Source organism: Oratosquilla oratoria, chromosome 10 (genome assembly GCF_046742065.1).
Source record: "Oratosquilla oratoria isolate Oo_2021 chromosome 10, ASM4674206v1, whole genome shotgun sequence".
Lineage (NCBI taxonomy): Eukaryota > Metazoa > Arthropoda > Malacostraca > Stomatopoda > Squillidae > Oratosquilla > Oratosquilla oratoria.
The window spans coordinates 58,422,693-58,444,953 of NC_134786.1; the positions used below are offsets into that span (position 1 = coordinate 58,422,693).

Consider the following 22,261-nt stretch of genomic DNA (forward strand, 5'->3'; position numbering starts at 1 on the left):
GAAAACGTGATCAAACCAGTTCACAGAATCCAAGGATAATTCATGTACAACTACAAAAAAATATATAATCAAAACATCAATGCTGGCATCCTCATATACTTGCACCTCATGATGTCTACATAGGCACTGTTTCCTGGAATGAAGGTCAGGAGCTGCTAACACTCTCAAGTCTCTTTAGCACTCAGTTTTCCCTGAAAAATTATCTAAGCCAATCTGCTTTCTGGGTTGTGTAACCTTCTTTAGACATGCTGCACTTTGAGATATTGATGTCCATATGCCATTTCATTGACCACTTGAACTATTTGTTAAGATCTTGAAGTATCCCAGCATCTGACCTGGTTTGGTGCCCTATTTTAGTGTTGTCTGCAAACTTACATCATTAATAATCCCATTATCCAAATCTTATATGTACATGATGAACAGTAGGGGACTCAGGACTGAGCCTTGGGGAACTCCACCAGTAACATTCCCTCATTTGGATTTTACTCTGTTACTGGTGACCTGCCGTTTTCTGTCACTGATCCATGCTCAAATCCATTCAAACAATGCCTAGTCTCTGGTGGGGCACTTTGTCAGATACTTTGCTAAAGTTTAGATAAACTTCCTTGTAACACAGCATTCACTCCCTATATGTATGGCACATGTCCAGCTCCCATCACTGGCTTCATACTGAACGTATATAACATACTGATGTATGACACATTATTTCATCACAAATCAATCACCACATTTCTTTTGTTTCCAATTGATCTACTTAGTTACCACAATGCAATTATTACAATATAATTGGAAAATATCCAGAATTGCAGCCACAGAAATTTTTATTAAGAAACAGACACAGCTTGAAGGGATTTCTCCCTGTCTTCTTTTCTGCATGAGGGGACAGAGGGGGGGAGGGTTGCTGAATTAATGAAGCGGCCTTGCTGTGGATGTGTGTCTTGGAACACTGCTTCTGACCCAGGGCAGTGGACAAGATGCAGGGAGGTGCCAAAATAAGACAGAGGGGAGTGGAGTACACTCAACCCTCGAATTTGCGGACTTTAGATTTAGCGGACAAAAAAGTGTGTCCGGTAGTAACAGTGAAATTCCGGACGAAGTCTGTAAAATTAAAATTTGTCCAATAGGTGTCTGGTAGTAACAGTCAAATACAGGTAGTCGTCGACTTACGACCGAGATCGGTTCCGACAGACAGGTCGTAAGTCGATCTGGACGCAAGTCGGTCTATATATATATACAGTATATATTACCCTTTATATAATATATATATTGTATATTTAGCATACTGAAATAATCTTAGCATCTTTGAACTATGTTGTATAGTTTTTTAATCTTTTTATAATTTCATCTGATTTTCTTTGGGAAACGTAGCCTAGGCCTAAGCATATTGAATAAAATCCTATCATCTTTGACCTATGATATTTAATACTGTATTTGTTAACCTTTGTATTATTTTACCATCAGACTTTCTTTAGGAAACGTATGTATACTGAATAAAATCTTATTATCTTTGAGCTACGTTGTTTAATATTCATTAACTTTTTATCATTTTCGTTAGGAAACGTAGCCTAGGCCTACGCATACTGAATAAATTCCTGTCATCTTTGACCTACAAATCCTTTTTTGTTGGTCACATTAAAATCATGTAAAGCAAAATTAGGAAAAAAATATTTCGAAACACATTCTTTTCGTTTACGTACTGTACCGAAAATATTGTTATCGACAACAGACTAGGCATAAACAAAGTTTACTGTTACATTTTATTAATCGCAAAACATAAAAATACAAAATGCTGTGCCGAACATTTTGTCATCGACAACAGACTAGGCATAAAAAAATACTGTTACATTTTATTAATTGCAAAACATAAAAATACAAAATGTAAGGCAAAATTAGGATTTTTTTTTACTTCAACAAAACACATTCTTTTCGTTTAAGTACTGTACATATTGTTATCGACAACAAACTAGCCTAGGCATAAAAAGTTTATTATATTTTATTAATTGCAAAACATACAAAAATACAAAATGCAATGCAAAATTAGGAAACATTTTACTTCAAACAAACAAAATGAAAGAATATTTAGCTGGCTGGGATGCTGACGCTGCCGGCAGCCTGCGAAAACTATCGTACTCGCGTCTCGCAGTGTGCGGAGTAATGTACTGCACTGCCAGGCATAACATTGCAATTCTATTACTCTATTAAATGTTAGATACTATTGCACCATCTCGTGGTCGTAAAGTCGATCAGTCGTAAGTCGCATAGGTCGTAAGTCGACGACTACCTGTACTGGACAAAGTCTGTAAAGTGAAAATTTGTCCAATAGGTGTCCGGTAGTAACGGTCAAATAGCACTGGACAAAGCACCACTAATCCAATATAGATCCTGTACTGTACATATGTAAATAGCGCTATAGCAACTAGATTAGGTAAGAAATGGTTCAATTTCTTCTTTATATGTAATGTACATCATTATACATATGTACTGTAGCTTTTTATTACATATCTAATACGTATGTGCACACTGAATCCTAACGGACAATTTTCTACGTAATGGACTTATGTCCGGTATCCAGTATTGGTAATGGACTGACCCAGTTTTCAAATAACTGACAAGGGCCTGCATGCATTTGTCCATTAAATTGAGGATTAAGTGTATGTAAGGGATGGAATGGGTGGGAGTGGTTTCAATGACTGTTTTTTGGCTACCTGCCTTTGGTATATGTATGTATTTTTTCTATTGTTTTGGGCAATTCTAAGACACTTTTCTTCTGATATTTTCATTGAAAATGTGTTTTTGAGTTGTGCACCCCCTACAATTATACTGGTAAAATATTAAAATTTAAAAAAAAGAAACGGTTTTATACCATTGTGGATGATTCTACAACTTTAGTTCAATGAAATTACTGTTAGGAATGCCTTATATTCAAGGTATACCCCCTCCCCTTTCACAATTTTGGGAGTGAGAGCCTGGGAGTTGGGAATGGGGATTGGTGGGGAAGTAAAAGATGAGTGGGTAATTTTAATCTAATCAAATCTAACTTAATCTACCCAAACCCACACATGCATAACCACCATGTTCAAACTAAAGGTGGAAGTTGTGGCCCCACAAGATAAACGTTGATTGGTAGATAGTCCTGTGACACTCATGGTTATATATGATTGGCTAGAAAGAAAATAGGCACAACTCAAAAACATGATTATTTTGACTCACTTTAGCCACGAAGTCGAGAAACTGGGTTGATTTTGTCAAGATATGTGTGCGTAAGTTTGGTAGAAAATCCACAGACTTTCTTTCGCTCCTCATGCAGGTTGAATGAGAATGTCTGTCGTATTTTTTCGGGGAAGCTTTGTTAGGATTTCAGAGAGTGAAGGAATTTGGCATTTATGATGTTTCAAGTCTGTACAGTCGTCCATGATAGTCTGATATGTATGGAAATCATGTTTATAAATAGTTTTTTGGGATTTTTGGCAAATATTTATCACTGTTATGTGGTAAATTTATCATTTTTTTTTATAATTTCATAGAGGATAGGTGATTGTGGTGTTTCTTGTTGTTTTGGTAAATGTTTTAGTAAGCATCCATCACACCATTATTGGCCGGCCACATTTTGTATTACGCATTTATTACGGAAATTGGTAGTGTGAAATTGCCAGTTCCATACATCTGAATATGTACTAGCACCTGCCCAACAACAAAACAATTGCAGCATACAATGCATGCGGCTGACACAGTAGGGGTTAAAACTATCCACTTCCTTCAGCCTCTCTTCTGTAAGACTTAATTCCAACTTCCAACCATTCTCTCTCTTAGTACCTCTCATCATAGAGGTGATTGTGGTGTTTCTTGTTGGAAATCTGCAGCTCTACAATGGCTGGCAATAGTTCTCAGGCTCTTCCAGGGAAGAAACTTTGGACCATTATCTGTGTTGTATTAGTGTGTCACTAATTGGAAGTACAGTAGAGGTGAGCAGCAGTTGCTGGTTGTCAGCTCTCCATGTGTGAAAATGTGGAAGAAATACACTTTACCTTGATAGAGATCTTGGGGCCATTTTAGACCAAGTGTCATGCACCTTCAGGTGGAGGGGGTGGGGAGGAGTTGACCAGTTTTGAAAAGGTGCAGCAGGGAGATGATTCACTGCTGTTCATTGTGCAGGATCACCACAAGCAGGTACCCATCATTAGTTCTATATACTGTAGTCTACTTACAGTTTACAATGTGCATTAGGAAGAAAATTACTATTCAAGTATTTTGTATGTTTTTTCTCAAAAAGAGATCAGGTACTGGATCTTTTTTGTATAATAACTGGCTGCAGTTAACAGCAATAGACTAGGGAACCAGAATCCTTCCCAAAAAGCAGCTCATGAGGATAATAGTCATATGACTGTCCAATCCATCCATTTATCACATCACATGGCATCACACACAAACAGATCATCAAGTACAATATAAAGACAACCCAGCAATATTCTACTCAAATATCTAAATATAATCTACCTCCAGTACCACAGAGTATATCAATATAGTCAGATCATAAAACACGCTTTACAACTGACTTTCAGATTCTACATATTCATTTCTTAATTTGATATATATTTGCCACTTTATAATTTTTCTTTTTTCTATCTTTTCCAAGCTTTGTCTCTTATCTTTTGCCTCTACATTTTTTGTTGTACCAGCATTTAATATAAACCTCTTATGAAATACACTATACAGAGAGATCACTATCAAGACAAGTGGAATTGCATTGGCATGTTGCATTAAAACTGTTTGACCACATAATTGGCCTGGTAACAGACCAATTGTCCCAAGTGTAGTCACTACACAGGACACTGCCTTATAGTGCACTGTTGTATACTCACTCATTCTAGACATCAGCACAAAATCTTTTCATGGAGCCAGTGGCCATAGCTGATTTCCATGGAGATATTGGTCTCTTGTAAGTGAACCAGTCAACTGAGTGACGTATACAAAAGGAAATATATAGATACATGCACAAGTTTTGTTGATATTTTTATTGTACCATAGTATTTTCTAGATTTTAATATGTGTTTATATTACAGTGGAGGAGGTGCTATGGAGGGTAAGGAGGTGGATATGAAGAGAGCTGCAGCCCAGTTGATTGAGCGTTACTATTTTCAACTGACTGATGGCTGTGGTAACCCCAACTGCACAAATAGTGATTGTGCATCATCAGGCAAGGTAATTGATATTAGTGTATTTACCTAGCGTATCTGTATTATATGGGAAGGAAGCTGTGCTCGTAGTGACCTGTCTTTGTATCTTTCAGCATCTAGTTTGTTCTTAAATTCTTGCATGGTTTTTGCACATACTATTGTTTCATCCAATTTTTCCCCACTCTGTGTGGGGAAACTTTTTTTTTTAGATCTCTTCTACACCTATCTTTTTTGAGATTTTTTTATGTCGTCTTGTTTTTCTTATATCCCACTTTAATAAATCTTCTCTGTCAAGGACTTCCATACCTTTCATGATTCTGTAAATGACCAGTAGATCTCCTCTTTCTCTTCTTTGTTCCAGGGTTGGTAGTTCCAGTTTGGACAATCTTTGTTAGTACAGTATGTCAATTTTGAAAGTGTTGATGCCATCTTTGTTGTTGCTCTTTGGATTCTTTCTAAGTTCTCTATATTCTTTTTTGTGCTGGGTGTCCATGGTGTCGCAGCGTACTTCAATCTTGGTCTTATTAGTGTGATTAATATTTTCTTTACTATTATCTCATCCAAGTACTTAAAGGCCACCTTTATTGATCTTAGCAAATTGTAGGTTTCTCCAACTATTCTGTTAATATGCTTGTCTGGTGACATGTCTTTGTTAATAATTACTCCTAGGTAATTTTCCAAGCTAACTTTTTTTTTTTTCCTTTGTACCAATTTTATATTGCCCTGATATTCTATTTTTATTTTTTCCCAATTTTGGCTCTATTCCCAGAGTTTGTCCAGGTCTCTCTGTAGTGATTCACCTTTAGTAGTTTTTCGTCATCTGCAAAGAAATTCCTATAACATTCTCCACCTTCATCCATGTCATTTATATACGTGTGTATGATTGTATGTCTGTGTTTGTGTGTGTGTGCACATATACTTCAAGTCTTCACTGGTAAATAAAAGACGCACTTTTGGAGTGAATGAGGTCATATTGACAATGGAAGTGAAAAATATAAGTGAAACATTTAATTTCAAAACTTTTATTATATTTTTTTCTGCAGAAACATATTGAAGCTGTATTGAAGATAGAATTGTGACATTATTCTTCCTCATCTTGAATATCTAATTTTATGTTCTATTGTTAAGAAAAGCCATTAATTCCATTTTCATTGTGATATTTATCCAACTACTTCACCTGTCCTAACCAGTACAATTATTGGATAATTTTATATTATGTATATACGAAAGGCACTATCCCCCCTGATGGCTGGGTCAAAGCATAGATGTACATTGTGAATTAATGATATCCGTTCAGGCACCTTGCGATCTCAGCAGCTTGCAGACAAAGGGTCTCCCTATCCTCCACTACACTGCACCGGTCAAAGACAGTGCAATGGGTACAGGTTTTCCACAGTGGGACCTGACAATTTGAGTTGATTTACTCCCATTACACTCGCATGTGGTACCAGTGGAGAGTATCTGCTCTGTCTCACTGCACTGCTTTTGACTCGAGCTGTCTCACTGCACTGCTTTTGACTTGAGCATTGTGCTGGGAGGAAAGATAGTCCCCCCTCCCTCTCTCTCTCTCTCTCTCTCTCTCCCTCCCCCTCTCTCCCTCCCCCTCTCTCTCTCTCTCTCTCTCTCTCTCTCTCTCTCTCTCTCTCTCTCTCTCTCTCTCTCTCTCTCTCTCTCTCTCTCTCTCTCTCTCTCTCTCTCCTCCTCCTCCTCCTCCTCCTCCTCCTCCTCCTCCTCCTCCTCCTCCTCCTCCTCCTCCCCCCCCCCCCTCCCAGGGGAAGAGATCTTCAGTACATATATGCATGATGCAACTCCCCTTGTCGGAATACCCCTTCAGTACATACATGCATGACTGCCATTCCCCTTATGGGGGAAAGCCTTCTGTACATATATATACAAGATATTCATGAGGAATTTAGTAAGGTTTTCAGTTTTAAAGAGCATTGGTAACATCACATGAATACACAAGCATTATGAAATTTGATGTGTTTAATTATATTATTCTTTCATTAAAGCTAGTTAATGTTAAGTGAAGGGTTTGTAGTGACAATGACTTGGTGTTTATTGTACAGGTTGGCCAGTTGACAAAGAATGAAGCTGCAGGGAAGGCCCTTCAACTATTTGCAGCCCGTGCCAAGTTGTGTCCGACTCACCATGTTATGGTTGCCAAGACAACGAGGACAGAGGGGAATGGATCCTCTAATGCAATGCCCAGTCAAACTAGTGGTGGCCAGTGTGCTATGCAAGTATTGAGCATGGCATCTGCTTCCTCCTCCTCCCCACTACCGTCCTCCAATGTCCCTCCCCTTCTCTCACCCATAAATGCTGTAACCCCCCAAGACACAGAATGTCTAACGGAGGAGATCTTGAAAGAAACTATAAGTGAATGTAGAGCAGCAGATAATTATGCAAAGCTGCGGAGACAACTGTGGGCAGTTTTTTCCAATGAAATTGCCCTTAGACAAAGTTTCTTGAAAAATACAGATACAAAAAAAGAAGAAATGGTTACTTGTGACATAACAAAAGAAGAAATTAGAGCTCAAGAAAGAGACTTAGATAAAGACTTTGATTCGCAGGAAACTTTAGAAGAAAAAATGGATTCTAGTATGTCCGATAAAATGGAAAATGGCGATGTTAAAAGACAAGATATGGAAATTAATGTGGATATTGAGTCTCTCCGTAGGTCTTATGAAATGTTATTTGATTGTCCCGAAAAGGAGTTTTGTGGCACTCTAATGAATGCTATGGTTAGTCTCCTGTCAGATTCCCTTAGCATACAGGTGCGTGTGCACAAGGACATGTTTAATGCAAATCCAGATAACATTAACCTCTTTGTGATTATTTTTGAGATTTCTGCTATGACATGGACAGAATACATAGAGGTGGTTATGCTAGAATTATGTAAGGTAGCTTCTCACCTCTGTTTAGAAGATCATGTTCGGCTGACAAGGTACTTTAGCACATATACTCCGGCAAGACTGAAAAGTCTTGTGGAAACCCTTCATCATGTTATCACATTTAAGATTATGACTGAGTTTCCTAGAGAGTATTTCATCAATGAAGAGGAAAGCATCACTTCAGCCACAAAGGTCATGAAACTTCTGTACTATGCCAATATTCTCGGAGGAACATTAGATGAGCCACTACTCAAAGATCTGCCTCCAGAAGCAAATGACCCAATGGATTCCTCAGATGACCCGTTCATGGCCATGAGCCATGAATCAAAGGAGCCAAAGCAAAAGTATGAAGATCCTCTTGGTCAAGCCCTAGGAATACATGTATTAGATTCGAGAGACCCGTTAATACCTTTCAGTGAATTCTCCCATGATCTTTTAAGTGATCAGATCGAGATGGACAGAGACTTTGCCTATTACAAAGCTGGAAGTGACAAGTTTAGTTTCATGCATTACCCGTTCATCCTCACACCAGCCACCAAAGCTCTTGGGTTGTATTATGACAACAGAATTCGTATGTACTCGGAAAGAAGAATGAGCATCTACCAGACAGTAATGGAAGGTACTCCAGCAAATCCATACTTGAAGCTCAAGATTAGAAGAGACCATATTATAGATGATGCTCTTGTTGAAGTGAGTATAATCCTTTTGAGCATTTTGAGAATTTAGCCATGGATATTGTTGAGGGAAAACAGTAATTTGTATGTTTATCCTGTTGTTATTGTTTATTGTGCTGTTGGCATTGTTAGTAGTACATTTGAAATTGTGGCATTGTTGGAATTGTTGACTTTGTGGTTTTGTTGGAAGTTTACTATGTGGCATACTTGCAGTTGGAGATGGTAGCTCTTGAAAACCCAGGTGACCTAAAGAAGCAGTTGGTGGTAGAGTTTGAAGGCGAGCAGGGTATTGATGAAGGTGGTGTTAGTAAAGAATTTTTTCAACTCATTGTTGAGCAGATATTTAACCCAGATTATGGTAAATATTTATGTTGCTATTCTGAACTGTATTTGGACATACTTGTTTGCATTTGGCAAAGAAACTTAGATACTTACATTGAATTAATTGAAAGCTGGTTATTTGTTGCCAGGTCATTTTGAATCCTAGTCTTTCATCAACAAACATTGGCATTTGTCAAGATTAATGAACAAAATTGATTGAATGTTTTTTTTTGTTTTTCATATTGATTGTTTTATTACACCACAGATTTTCTTAATTTTATGCTTGTATAATTTCTTATACCCACAGCCATGTTCTGCTATAACTGTGAAACCCACACATTCTGGTTTAATCCAACGTCTTTTGAAAGTGATGCTCAGTTTACCTTAATTGGCATTGTATTGGGTTTAGCCATCTATAATAATGTCATCCTGGATGTTCATTTCCCTCCTGTCATGTACAAGAAACTTTCAGGGAAGAGGGGTTCCTTCCATGACCTTAAAGAATGGAATACGGTAAGGGTCAAAACTGAAGGTTACATAAATTTTTCATAACATTTTGTGACAATTTGACATGATTGTATGAAGTAGTTGCATTTACCCCTATTTTAATTTGTTGTTAACCATCAATTCATTTGTATTATTGTTGTGGATTGCAGACTTTATATAGAAGTTTAGTTGAACTTCTAGAATATGAAGGAGACGATATGGAAGAGGTCTTCATGCAGAGTTACCGTATTGGTTATCAGGATGTCTTTGGAGCAAATCTTACTCATGACCTTAAACCAGATGGAGAAAATGTTCTTGTTAATCAGAGCAATAAGCAGGTTGGTGTCACAGATTAAAGTAGATGTGTTAATTAGAAAAGTGTAGATTGTAGAACTTCGGAAGAATGAGAGGTATCAGTAAGGGAGGAGAAGCAAAATGTTAGATAAATGAGGAAAAGAGGAGAGCAGATGTACAATAGGGTAGTGTAATGATAGAAAATATTAAAAAAGATGTACAGTGGGGTAGTGTCATGATAGAAAATATTAAAAAAGATGTACAGTGGGGTAGTGTCATGATAGAAAATATTAAAAAAGATGCACAGTGGGGTAGTGTCATGATAGAAAATATTAAAAAGAATAAAAAGGTGTTATGGAAGGAAGTGTATTCAGGGATGGAATGGGTGGGAATGATTTTATGCCTTTTTCTTGTTGGCTACCTCCCTTGTAAGGGGGAAAATGCCTTGGTATATGTATGTATGGAAGGAAGTTAAGAGTGATGTTGGATGAGTCAGGCAGAAAGGAAAAAAGTTAAATGTGCAGCTGGACAGATGTTCATGGAAGTGAAGGTGGTAAGGAAAGATGGGTAGAGAATTTTAGAGAGCTTTTGAGTGTGGAGGAAGGTAGGAAGGAATTAATTGTGGCAGTGGAAGGAGCTGAGAAAAGGACTGATGGGAAAGAAAACTGGAAGAGATATAGGAAAATATGAGGTACAAAGAGCTTTGAAATTGATGAGAGCTGGTAAGGCACCTGGTTTGGATGGGTGTCAAGTTGAGCGACTGAAAAGGGAAGGTATGGTTATAATGGATAGGCAAGTGGAGGAGGGTTGTGTGCCATAGGAATGGAAAAGTGCATATAAAGTTCCTCTTTACAAAGGGAAAGGGGACAAATGTAAATGTAGTAGTTTTAGAGGGATCAGTTTGTTGGGTGTAGTTGGGAAGACTTATGGGAGGATTTGAATTGAGAAGATTGTGAGAGAAATGAGTAATTGGTGAGGATTGTGCATTTAGGAAAGGTAGAAGATGTTTGGATCACATTTTTGTGGTATGCAGATTTGTGAGAAGGTTTCATCAAAAGATAAGGATTTAGGGCCTTTATGGTTTTGAAGACGCCTTATTGCAGATGTATGGGAGGTGCAGCTGTCAAGACTTTTTAACCACTTCCATACGGTGACGCCTATGTAGGTGGCATGAGGAGCAAATGGGTACTCGATGTTGCCAACGTCGCCATCTTGATTATATTTATTGTAGTCGTACCTATGTAATTTTCATTCTCTCTAAACTGGCTTCATCAGTTTTCTATGGTTATCAAAATACACGGGTGAAAGAGAACGAACGATTGGGTACTGACTTTATTTTTTATAATGCGATTATTATGATGCAACATTGCACGTCGGGCAGCTAATGCTGCCATACGTGCGATGTGCCCCGTAGTGAAGAGGTTAAAAGACCATGGGTGTTCAATGTGTTGGATGGGGTTGTACGGGTGATAAATGTGAAGGTGATGGACAGGGAACTGGATATTGTAAGAGATAGCAGAGGGAAATGGGAGATGAACCAGTCATTTTTTATGGATGACAATCCACTTGTAGTGAGGTCAGAGGAGGGATTATGGAAGTTGGTAATGGAGTTTGGGAAGGTATGCAGCAAGAGAAAGTTGAAGGGAAATGTAGGTAAAGGTAAGATGATGAGATGTACAAGAGGAGGAGATGGCAGTGAATTGGAAATAAGTATTAAAGGAGAGAGGCTAGAGGAAGTAGATAATTTTAGATATTTGGGGTCACATATGGAGGAGTGGGAGTAGAGGTAAACAATATAGTGAGGAAAAGAGTAAATGTCTTGGGGGATTGAAAAGTGGAATAAGAAATAGATGTCTGGGAATGGATACTAAGAGAAGATTATATAGATATATATACCACTGGCTATTTCCCCCTTTCAAAACACAAAAGCATAAAGTCCACCCCCACCCATTCCATCCCCACATACTTCACTCCCACTCCCACTATCTTGGCTCCTTCTGGATGACTGGACATCCCTGCATCTTGCTCCCTGCCCTGGATCAGAAGCAGTGTAGCAAGACACAGCACATCCACAGCAAGGCCACTTAATTTAATTGGCGACCTCCCCACCTCTGTCCCCTCATGCAGAAAAAGGGAAGACAGGGAGAAATCCCTTTGGGCTACATCAAAACATCATTCACACATACTCCCTCACCTTGCATCCCCCACCCACTCCCTTTCATGCATCACAGCATCATCCATACACAGCCATTCTACATTCACCCCTATTTTCTGTTCTCCCATCCTTCCCCAACAGACATTCCCCTCTTTCCCAATGCCCCTTTTGCCCTATCCATCCATCTTGTCTGTGATTGCCCCCTCACATTCACTCCTTCCATCTTTGCCTCCCACATCTCTTTCACTTATCTTTCTTCATTCATTCTTTCCATATGTCCAAACCATCCCAATACTCTTTCATCAACCCTATCTCCCAATTCCCTTTCCTCCCTCGTTCTCCACCTCACCTCGTTTCTCACTCTATCCAACCTAGTGACCCCTATCATACTTCTCAGGCACCTCATCTCAGATGCATTCAAACTCCTCCTCTTCCTCTCTTATGGTCCCTCTTTCTGCCCCATACAATGCTGTTGGCACAATCACTCCTTCATACAATTTCCTCCTAATATCCATTCCCAAATGTCTATTTCTCATTACACTTTTTAACTCAGGTATTTACTTGCTTTTCTCAATCTACATTTTACCTCCTCTTATACCTTTACTTTTTCTTTTAGGAATGTCCCCTGTGGGGCTACAAGGAGAAGGATGCCTAGTCCCAATCCCCGTCCCTTTCTTCTCGCCTCTTACAATCCAAGTGGAAATACTTGGTGGCAGTATTCTTGTGACACTGCTTCTGACCCAGGGCAGTGGACAAGGTGCAGGGATGACCCGTCATCCAGGAGGTGCTAAGATAAGAGGGAGGGTGGAGGGGTGTGGAGTGTATTCAGGGATGGAATGGGTGGGAATGATTTTATGCCTTTTCCTTTTTGGCTACCTCCCTTGTAAGGGGGAAAAAGCCTTGGTATATGTATGTATGTATGTACATTTTACCTCCACCTCCACTCCTCCCCTGCCACATTCGCACCCAAGTATTTTAAACTATCCACTTTCTCCAGTCCCTCTCCTTTAATACTCCCAATTTTCTGTCACATTCTCCCCTTGTACATATCATCACCATATTTTTCCCTACATTTTTCTTCAACTTCCTTTTTTCACACACCTTTCCACACTCACTAACTTCCTTAATCCCTCCTTTGATCCTGCCACAAGCAGTGTCATCAGTAAACAACTGGGTTATCTCCCACTTTTCTCCATTTTCTTTAACCATGTCCAATCCCCAACCCATTACCCTTGCATTTACATCTTGCATCACCCCATCCATGTATAATTTGAACAGCCAAGGCAACATAACACATCCCTGGTAAAGTCCCACTTTTACCTCAAGCCACTAACTCTCCATTTCTGATTCTAACACAGGCTTTTCTACATACATATACCAAGGCTTTTTCCCCCTTACAAGGGAGGTAGCCACCCCTCCACCCTCCTTCTTATCTTAGCACCTCCTGGATGACGGGTCATCCCTGCACCTTGTCCACTGCCCTGGGTCAGAAGCAGTGTCGCAAGACACAGCACATCCACAGCAAGGCCGCTTCATTAAATCGGCGACCGCCCCTCTCCGTCCCCCCATGCATAAAAGGAGAAGACAGGGAGAAATCCCTTCGGGCTGCGTAAAATTTTGCTCACACATACTACCTCACCCCCCTTCCCCCCGCCCATTCCACCTCATGCATCACATCATCCATATACAACCATTCTCCATTCACCCCTGTCTTCTGTCCTCTCCCATCCTTCCTCAACAGACCCCCTCTTCCCCAAAGCCCCCTTCACCCAATCCATCCACCTCATCCTAGGACGTCCCCTCATGTTCACTCCCTCCACATCTGATTTCCATACCTCTTTTACTAGTCTTTCTTCACTCATTCTTTCCATGTGTCCAAACCATCCTAATACTCTTTCATCAACCCTATCTCCCAACTCCCTTTCCACCCCTGTTCTCCTCCTCACCTCATTTCTCATTCTATCTAGCCTAGTAACCCCCATTATACTTCTCAGAAACCTTATCTCAAACACATTCAAACTCCTTCTCTCTTCCTCTCTTATGTTTCATGTTTCTGCCCCATACAGTGCTGTTGGCACAATCACTCCTTCATACAGTCTCCTCTTAGCATCCATTCCCAAATGTCTATTCCTCATTACACTTTTTAATCCACCAAGGCATTTACTCACTTCTCTCAATCTACATTCTACCTCCACCTCCACTCCACCTTTTCTTGCCACATTTGCACCCAAGTATCTCAAACTATCCACTTCCTCCAGTCGCTCTCCCTTAATGCTCACTTCCAGTCTGCTGCCACTTTCACCCCTTGTACATCTCATCACCTTACTTTTACCCACATTCATCTTCAGCTTTCTTCTATCACACAATCTCCCAAACTGTGTTACCAACTTCCTCAATCCCTCCTCCGATCCTGCCACAAGTGCAGTGTCGTCCGCAAACAACAGCTGGCTCACCTCCCACTTTTACCGGCTCCGGCCCTTGGCCTTCGAGCCAAAAAATTTCATAAATCATAATCACCTCGCACTTTTCTCCATTTTCTTTAACCATCTCCAATCCCTGACCCACCACTCTTGCATTTACCTCTCGCACTACCCCATCCATGTACAATTTGAACAGCCACTCACTCACTCCACTACTGTCATAAAAACTCTTGCCCGACTACCTTTAACATCTTTTCTCCTATCCCATATATCTGTAATACCTCCCACATTACCCGTCTGGGGTATTGGCTGCATGTTATTGTGGCAGAGTAGTATGCAGTTGATACTTTAGGGTCTATATGGGGTGCCCCAACGGACCAGAGCCACACATCATTTTGTCTGTGATAGAGGAAAACTGTTCATAGAGAAATGATGACCCTTTTATACTACGACTGTCTCTCTGTTATGCTGTCCCTCAACCTCTTGTTACTGTCCTGTACCATGTCTCTGAATATTCATTTCCGATGGATGGGGTGAAGGGGGCTCTGGGGAAGAGGGGAATGTCTGTTGAGGAAGGATGGGAGAGGACAGAAGACAGGGGTGAATGGAGAATGGTTGTATATGGATGATGATGTGCTGCATGAGGGGGGATGGGGGGTGAGGTAGTATGTGTGAGCAAATTTTGACGCAGCCTGAAGGGATTTCTCCCCGTCTTCTCCTTTATGCATGATGGGACGGAGAGGGGGGTCGCCGATTTAATGAAGTGGCCTTGCTGTGGATGTGCTGTGTCTTGTGACACTGCTTCTGACCCAGGGGAGTGGACAAGGTGCAGGGATGACCCGTCATCCAGGAGGTGCTAAGATGAGAGGGAGGGTGGAGGGGTGTGGAGTGCATTCAGGGATGGAATGGGTGGAAATGATTTTAAACCTTTTCCTTTTTGGCTACCTCCCTTGTAAGGGGGAAAAAGCCTTGGTAGGGGAAGAGAATGCTACCACCAAAGCTTTCCACTTGAGTCACAAGAGGTGACAAAAAATGGGACGGGGGATGGGATTAAGAGTCCTAATACCTGTAGCCCTAAAGGGGACATTCCTAAAAAAAGTAAAAGCATAAGAAGGTCTGGGAGTTTTCCAACCAGTACCCTAAGGTTTGGGTCTTTTAATGTGCATGGATGTGGTACAGATGAGAGTAAAAGGGAAGAGATAGGCAGTATGTTTGCTAGAAGATGGATGTGCTGGCTTTGAGTGAAACTAAAATGAAAGGGAAGGGCAAGTGCAAGTTTGGGAGTGTAGCTGGGAGGTACTCAGGAGAGAAGAGGGGACGAGGGAGAGAAGGGGTGGCTATACCAGTAAGTGAAGAGATAAGTAAGCGTGTAGTGGAATGGAAGGAGGTTTCATCAAGGTTGATGTGGATGAAGGTGAAGCTGGGAAGGGAGATGTGGGTTTTTGTAAGTGTGTATGGGCCTGGTAGTGAAAGAGCGTAGAGGAAAGGGAGGCTTTTTGGATAGATAAAAATGATTGCATAGTGGGATTTCTCCCTGTCTTCTTTTCTGAATGAGGGGACGGAGAGGGGGGTCGCCGATTTAATGAAGCAGCCTTGCTGTGGATGTGCTGTGTCTTGCGACATTGCCCCTGACCCAGGGCAGTGAACAAGATGCAGAGATGACCCGTCATCCAGGAGGAGCCAAGATAAGAGTGAGGGTAGAGGGGAGTGGAGTGTATTAGGGATGGAGTGGGTGGGAAAGTTTTTTATGCCTTTTTCTTTTTGGCTACCTCCCATGTAAGGGGGAAAAGCCTTTGGTATATGTATGTACCTTGTAAATTATTTTAGTATAGTACTAAATATATATGCAATTGAAATTTGTATAAGAAAGGGTTTTGACATTAAACTTTTTATTTTAAAATTCTCTTTGTATTACTAGGACTTTGTAAAGCAGTATGCAGATTTTCTTCTCAACAAAAGTGTGGAGAGACAGTTCCATGCCTTTCGCCGTGGGTTTAGCATGGTCACAGATGATTCTCCTTTGGGGCACCTCTTCCGGCCAGAAGAACTTGAGCTTTTAGTCTGTGGGTCACAGGTCAGTTGTCAGCTGATAAGTTGATATTTGCAGCATGAGCTGCTCATCGTTATTATATATTAAGGAATAATTGAGCCATTTGAGTGTATTTCAGACAACCCTTGCCCCTCTTTCACTGCAGAATACATAGCAGACAAGAAGAAATCCTTTTGGGCCACATCAGTTTATCATCCATTCACAACCAATCTAAACTCTCGCATATCTCTTGCCTTTTCCTTTAAACGCAGTTCCCCAATTCTGTTCATATTTCCCTTGTATCCAAAGCCATTCCGTCCATTCATCCTGTTCTTGATCTTGTCCTTAATTTCACTCCATCCACCTGTGCCTTCCACACTGCCAATCTCTTTTCACTCTTTCCATATATTTACCCAAACTATCCTCATGTTCTTTGATCAACCCTACCAACCACCTCTTTCCCTCTCCATTCTCTGCCGTCTTTCCTTCCTTATTTCTCCTCCATTTTCCTCACTTATCACAGTAATTTTCTTAGCACTTCCCACTACAACTACTTTCCCTTCCTATCCTCTTTCACATTTAGCAACTCCCTAAAATACTCTGTCTGTCTTCCTTTTACTGCCTTCTCCTCCATTATCATCTCTCCATCTGCACCTTTTATCTTTTCTCTACTTGATTTGTCTCCTCTTCCTCTCTTGATTTCTTTCCAAAACATCTTTTTATTACTTTCAAAATTTTCTGTCATACTCTTACCCCATTTCACATCTGCTCTCCTCTATCCCTCCTTTATCTTATGCTTTACTTCTTTTTTCTTTGTACCTCTCATATGATTCCCTCAACTTATTTTGTAACCAATCTGTGAAAGCTTGCTGCTTCTCTTCTATAACCTTCTTTGCTTCCTCATCCCACCACTTGCTACTTTTTTTCCACCCATCCTCCTTGTTCCACACACCATCTTTGCACACCTTGTGACTCCCTTCTTGAACCATCCCCCATTCCTCCTCCACTCCTAATTCTACTCTATCCTTCACTCCCTCCCACTCCTCTCCCAGCTTCTTCTTGTACTCCACCTTTTCTTTATCATTTAAGCCATTCACTCTAATTACCTCCCTACCTTTTGTCCTTTTCCTCTTTCTCCATCTATCCTCCACTCTCAACTTACGTTCCACCAAAAAATGATCTGATATTCCCCCACTCTCTCCCCTTTGAACATGTACATCCTTAACTCTTCCTATTATATTATACTCCTGTTTACCACTACATAGTCCATTAATGCTCAATGTACCACCCTCTCCCATGTGTACTTATGCTTGACTTTCTTCCTAAACACTGTATTTGCTATCATCAACTCACTATACACATCATCAACTCTCCACTACAATTCTCTCCTGGAACTCCACACCTCCCAACCACTCTTACTGTTGGTTCATTTCCTACCCTAGCATTAAGGTCTCCCAATACTACTACATTGATGTTTCTCCCTAATCCCTCTATGCACTCATTTAAATCTATCCAAAAAGCCTCTCTTCTACACTCTTCTCACTACCAGGCCCATATGCACTTACAAAAACCCACATCTCCTTTCCCAGTTTCACCTTCATCCACATTAACCTTGAAGAAGCCTCCTTCCACTCCATTACACACCTACCTATTTCTTCACTTACTATTATAGCCATCCAGTCTCTCCCTCGTCCTCTCTTCACTCCTGAGAAACTCCCAACTACACTCCCAAACTCACACTCGCCCCTCCCTAACTCACACTCGCCCCTCCCTAACTCACACTCGCCCCTCCCTCTCAACTTAGTTTCACTCAAGGCCAACACCTCCATCTTTCTTATCACAAACATACTGCCTATCTCTTCTCTTTTACTCATCTGTACCACATCCATGCACATTAAAAGACCCAAATGTTAGGGTGCTGGTTGGAAAACTCCTAGTCCCTCTTATGCCTTTACTTTGTTTAGGAATGTCCCCTGTGGGGCTACAGGGAGAAGGATGCCTAGTCCTAATCCCTGTCCCGTTTTTCTTGCCTCTTATGATTCAAGTGGGAAGACTTGATGGCAATATTCTTTCCCTCCACCACAGGGGAATGATAGATTATTTCATTTTGCCGAGATAGGACTTCTGACATGATAAGGTTAAATGCTCTCTTATTTTGCTTTCTTCTTTGCAGAATTATGATTTTATGGAGCTCATGAAGTCAACAGAATATGATGGAGGCTATACTGTAAACACTGCCATTGTGAAAGCCTTCTGGGAAATTGTGCACGACATGAGTGATGAAGACAAGAAAAAGTTGCTTCAATTTACTACAGGTTCAGCTCGTGTACCTGTTGGAGGCCTAGCCCGACTCAAGCTCATTATTGCCAGACATGGACCTGACTGTGACAGGTGAGGTGAATGTGATCTATTCATATTGATAATTTAGAGATGCTGCTATTGGGTCCTACTTTGGAAAAGCTGTATTTTGCTGCATTGCATTTGAGACGGTAATAAGGTACCCTTCATCCCTTAGGTGTTGAAATGGAAGGGGAGGTTCAGTGGGTTTTAAATGTTCATGATTTGGGTAAGGATAATAGTAATGCTATTACAAAAGAGGAGGTACAAGCAGGGCAGTGGAATCTGAGTCGGAACCAATTACGGTGTCACTGGAGTCGGAGTTGGTAAAAATATACAGACTCTGACTCCAGTTTATTTTACACCTTATAAGGCCTTCGTTTAGTCTGTAGAGTTATGCAGTGCACACTCCTTGTAAGTAGATTATAAAAAACAAAACAAAAAAAAAACATCATTTTATAAAATGTAATAAATCTCGTCATATCTTCGTGGTCATTCCACAAAACCCCCAAAACGTCCTTGTGCAATGCTGGCTTTCAAATTTATACATAGACCAATAAACATTCAAAGTATTACTTGAATAAATCAAATAAACACCTCCATTTTACACCTTCTGTTGACACACAGTCACGGGAGCTATAATATTCCTGTCAAGTTCCATATGCATCAGTTTGGTGGTTTCTCCCACTGCTGTGTTGCCAAACAGTAGGATAATTATGATTTCAAATGTAGACTAACACAATAATACTATCTCTTCTCTCCTTTCCCCTTCTTTTTTTTTCCCCTCTACTTTTTAACATTGAATTATTGAAATAAGGATATTTAAAATAGGTGGGAGTGTGTTTTATGTCTTTATTTTTTGGCTACCTCCCTTGTAAGGGGGAAATAGCCATTGGTATATGGATGTATCAACATTCAGGGTGAAAGAATGAGTATTACAGCTATAACTTTATATTTTATAATGCACATATTGTGATGGATCATCAAATCATCATACACAGCCAATGCTCGTCAAGTATTCGACTTGTATTGAAGAGGGTAATGGTTGATTTCTTACCTTTGAAACTGGTAAATTAGGCTTGAGGCTTTGTTCATATGTCAGAAAGTTCATAACTTCAATGTTTGTAAGTAGAGGAATTTCTGTATAGAATAAGTTTTTGTAATAAGATAGGAGTACAAAAAGTTAGTAAAAGAAAAGGGTGTTTCATGGACGTTCATGGAGTTAGAGAAAGTATATGATAAGGTTAAAACAAAAGCTTTCTGGAGTTTCATAGATATATTGAATAGAGGACGTTCATTGTAGGTCGTCCAGATTTCACATGAATAGTAAGGCATATGTAAGGGTCAGGAATGGTGAGAGGTGGCATAGTTTGTTTATAGAGTGAAGGAAATAAGTAAATGTCTGAGTGCAGTGAGAAGTGTTATAAGAAATATGTATTTTAGAGATGATTACAAGGATAAGGTTGCATGGATTGCATTCAGTACCCATGGTGCTGAATGGAGCTGTGTCTTGGAATATAAGGAAGGTGGATAGAAAGATAAATGTTTGTTCCGAAGAATACAAACTCTTCGGTACTCCTTACCCAAGGATTACTTCGCGAAGCCAAGGTTTCTACCGCTAACACTGTGTGTTGTTTGAAAAGCACCTCACTCCATGGGTCTGGGCAACCATTATCCTCGGTAAGGGGCCCCCCCTTCCCCCACAAGCATAGGTCGCTAAGCACCATTGTCTTCGCAGTATGGATAGAGTCAACATCTCTCACATTACCAGCTAACAATTTCGAAGTGCGGTCGGGGAACGGTATTCCCCCCAGTTATAGTGCGATGCTTGCTCTTGCGTATTCCATGTTTCCCTATCGGCCCAATTCCCGGCCTCTTGAGATTGTGACGACATTAGGGCACCCTGCTTCGGCTATCTCCAACCTTCCAACGGCTTCCTTTGTGTTTGAGCGTCCTGCATCGACGCCATCCCGCCGCCTGGAAGTACTTGAGCACCCTCTTCCTATAACCGTTCCTCTCCTTAACCTCCACCGAGTATTCTACGCTTCTCTGTAAGTATGGAATCTGGTCATAGTGTTGTTCGCAATAGGATGTGTGTCTTCGCCCACGGCGACTTTCTATGCCGGGCTGCTCTCCCGCCAGCACCTGTAGATCCACACATTTGGTGTATCCACTGTAGGAAGATGGAGTGTTCCCCTTCATCCCCATGTACTACGTGCGCTCATTGGGACGATAAGCAGTGGTCCGCATATTTTCATGCTCACAAGAAAGTGCAGGCAAAGAACGAAGTACGCGCGCAGGGAAGATCCCTTCCCCGCTCACCCGAAACAAAGAGAAGGCATGCTGCGCTGGCGGAGGACAAGGGCAGTTCTCCCCCTCCTCCAAAACGTAGTAGACGGAAAGGTTGTACAACGGCTACCTCGAGTCAGTCTCAAGCCAAATTACCTCCTATTCCATCACCCAAGGCGGTTAGCTTCGACAGGCATGCGCCTCTGACCCCGCGAACTATCCCCCGAGTACGAGCTTTTTCCCGGATGCATCCGCAGGCGGCCCCCCCGCAACGCGGCCCGGCAGCTCACCCCCCCCACGGACAAAGGACCCGATTTTGGAGCCGACGAGCGCTTCGGCCTCTCCTCCTCCTCGGGAGTCCCGCAGTCCACCTTCCTCCCATCGTAAGATGAGCCGGGTCATCCACGGAACCCTTTCTATGCCCGGGGGGCAGGAGGCCCGAGGTATACCCATGCGTGCGTTAGTCGCGGGTGACCCCTCCTCGTCCAGAGAAGGCAGTCTCCCCTTTGTGTCTCCCGGACCATCCGCCCCCAGGCGGGACTCGCCAAACGGGCATTCCCCGGACCTCCTCCCCACTCACTGTTCACTCTTCACTACGCTGAAGGAACAGATGGAGGAACAATGGGAATTTTTCCGCGCTTCTCAAGCGCGGTGCGTACACCGCTCGGAAGCTCGTCAGGAGTCACCGCCCCCAAGGGCCCCCCTCGACCATCTTCCGCTTGATCAGAACCCCCCTGAACCCATCAGTGACGATGATGGAAGCGCGAGGTTCCTCTCTGACCGTGCAGACCCCTCCTACGACGACGACGATGTCCACAGCGCCGTAGGGGGGGGGGACACGCTCCCTTTCCCCTCCCGTTTCCCAGTCGGAATCCCCGATGGTGGCCCAACCTTCCTTCTCGGACATCCTCGCGAGAGTTTGGAGGGCGAATCAACTGGGCCCCCCGAAAGAAGAGGAAGCCACATTCGAGTCTGAGATCTTTATGACGGCCAACTCTCAGAAAGCACAGCCTCCTCCACTCCACCTTCCATGGAGTACGCAGACAGCGAGAGCCATGGCCCAGGCCTCCGACGCTCTTGCAAAAAGGACAACCGAGAAGGCACGCTGGCTTGCGGTTCCAGTGGAACACCAGAAGCGCTTCTACACCCCATCGGGGTCAACCCTCAAAGAAGCCTCGATCCCGGCGA

The 22,261-nt window shown here is 41.7% G+C and overlaps 1 protein-coding gene across 8 annotated transcripts in view; it reads left to right on the top strand.

The window, feature by feature from the left end:
* The window catches only part of Ube3a (ubiquitin protein ligase E3A), a 44,742-nt gene that overhangs the window by 14,972 nt on the left and 7,509 nt on the right, over nucleotides 1-22,261 (top strand). For all 8 annotated transcript variants that reach the window (XM_076191925.1, XM_076191930.1, XM_076191929.1 and 5 more), the window contains 7 exons: nucleotides 5,061-5,199; nucleotides 7,244-8,758; nucleotides 8,956-9,100; nucleotides 9,371-9,576; nucleotides 9,720-9,887; nucleotides 16,337-16,492; nucleotides 18,621-18,838. In XM_076191925.1, the coding sequence (XP_076048040.1) occupies nucleotides 5,061-5,199; nucleotides 7,244-8,758; nucleotides 8,956-9,100; nucleotides 9,371-9,576; nucleotides 9,720-9,887; nucleotides 16,337-16,492; nucleotides 18,621-18,838 (2,547 nt within the window). The remainder of the gene's footprint in view (nucleotides 1-5,060; nucleotides 5,200-7,243; nucleotides 8,759-8,955; nucleotides 9,101-9,370; nucleotides 9,577-9,719; nucleotides 9,888-16,336; nucleotides 16,493-18,620; nucleotides 18,839-22,261) is intronic.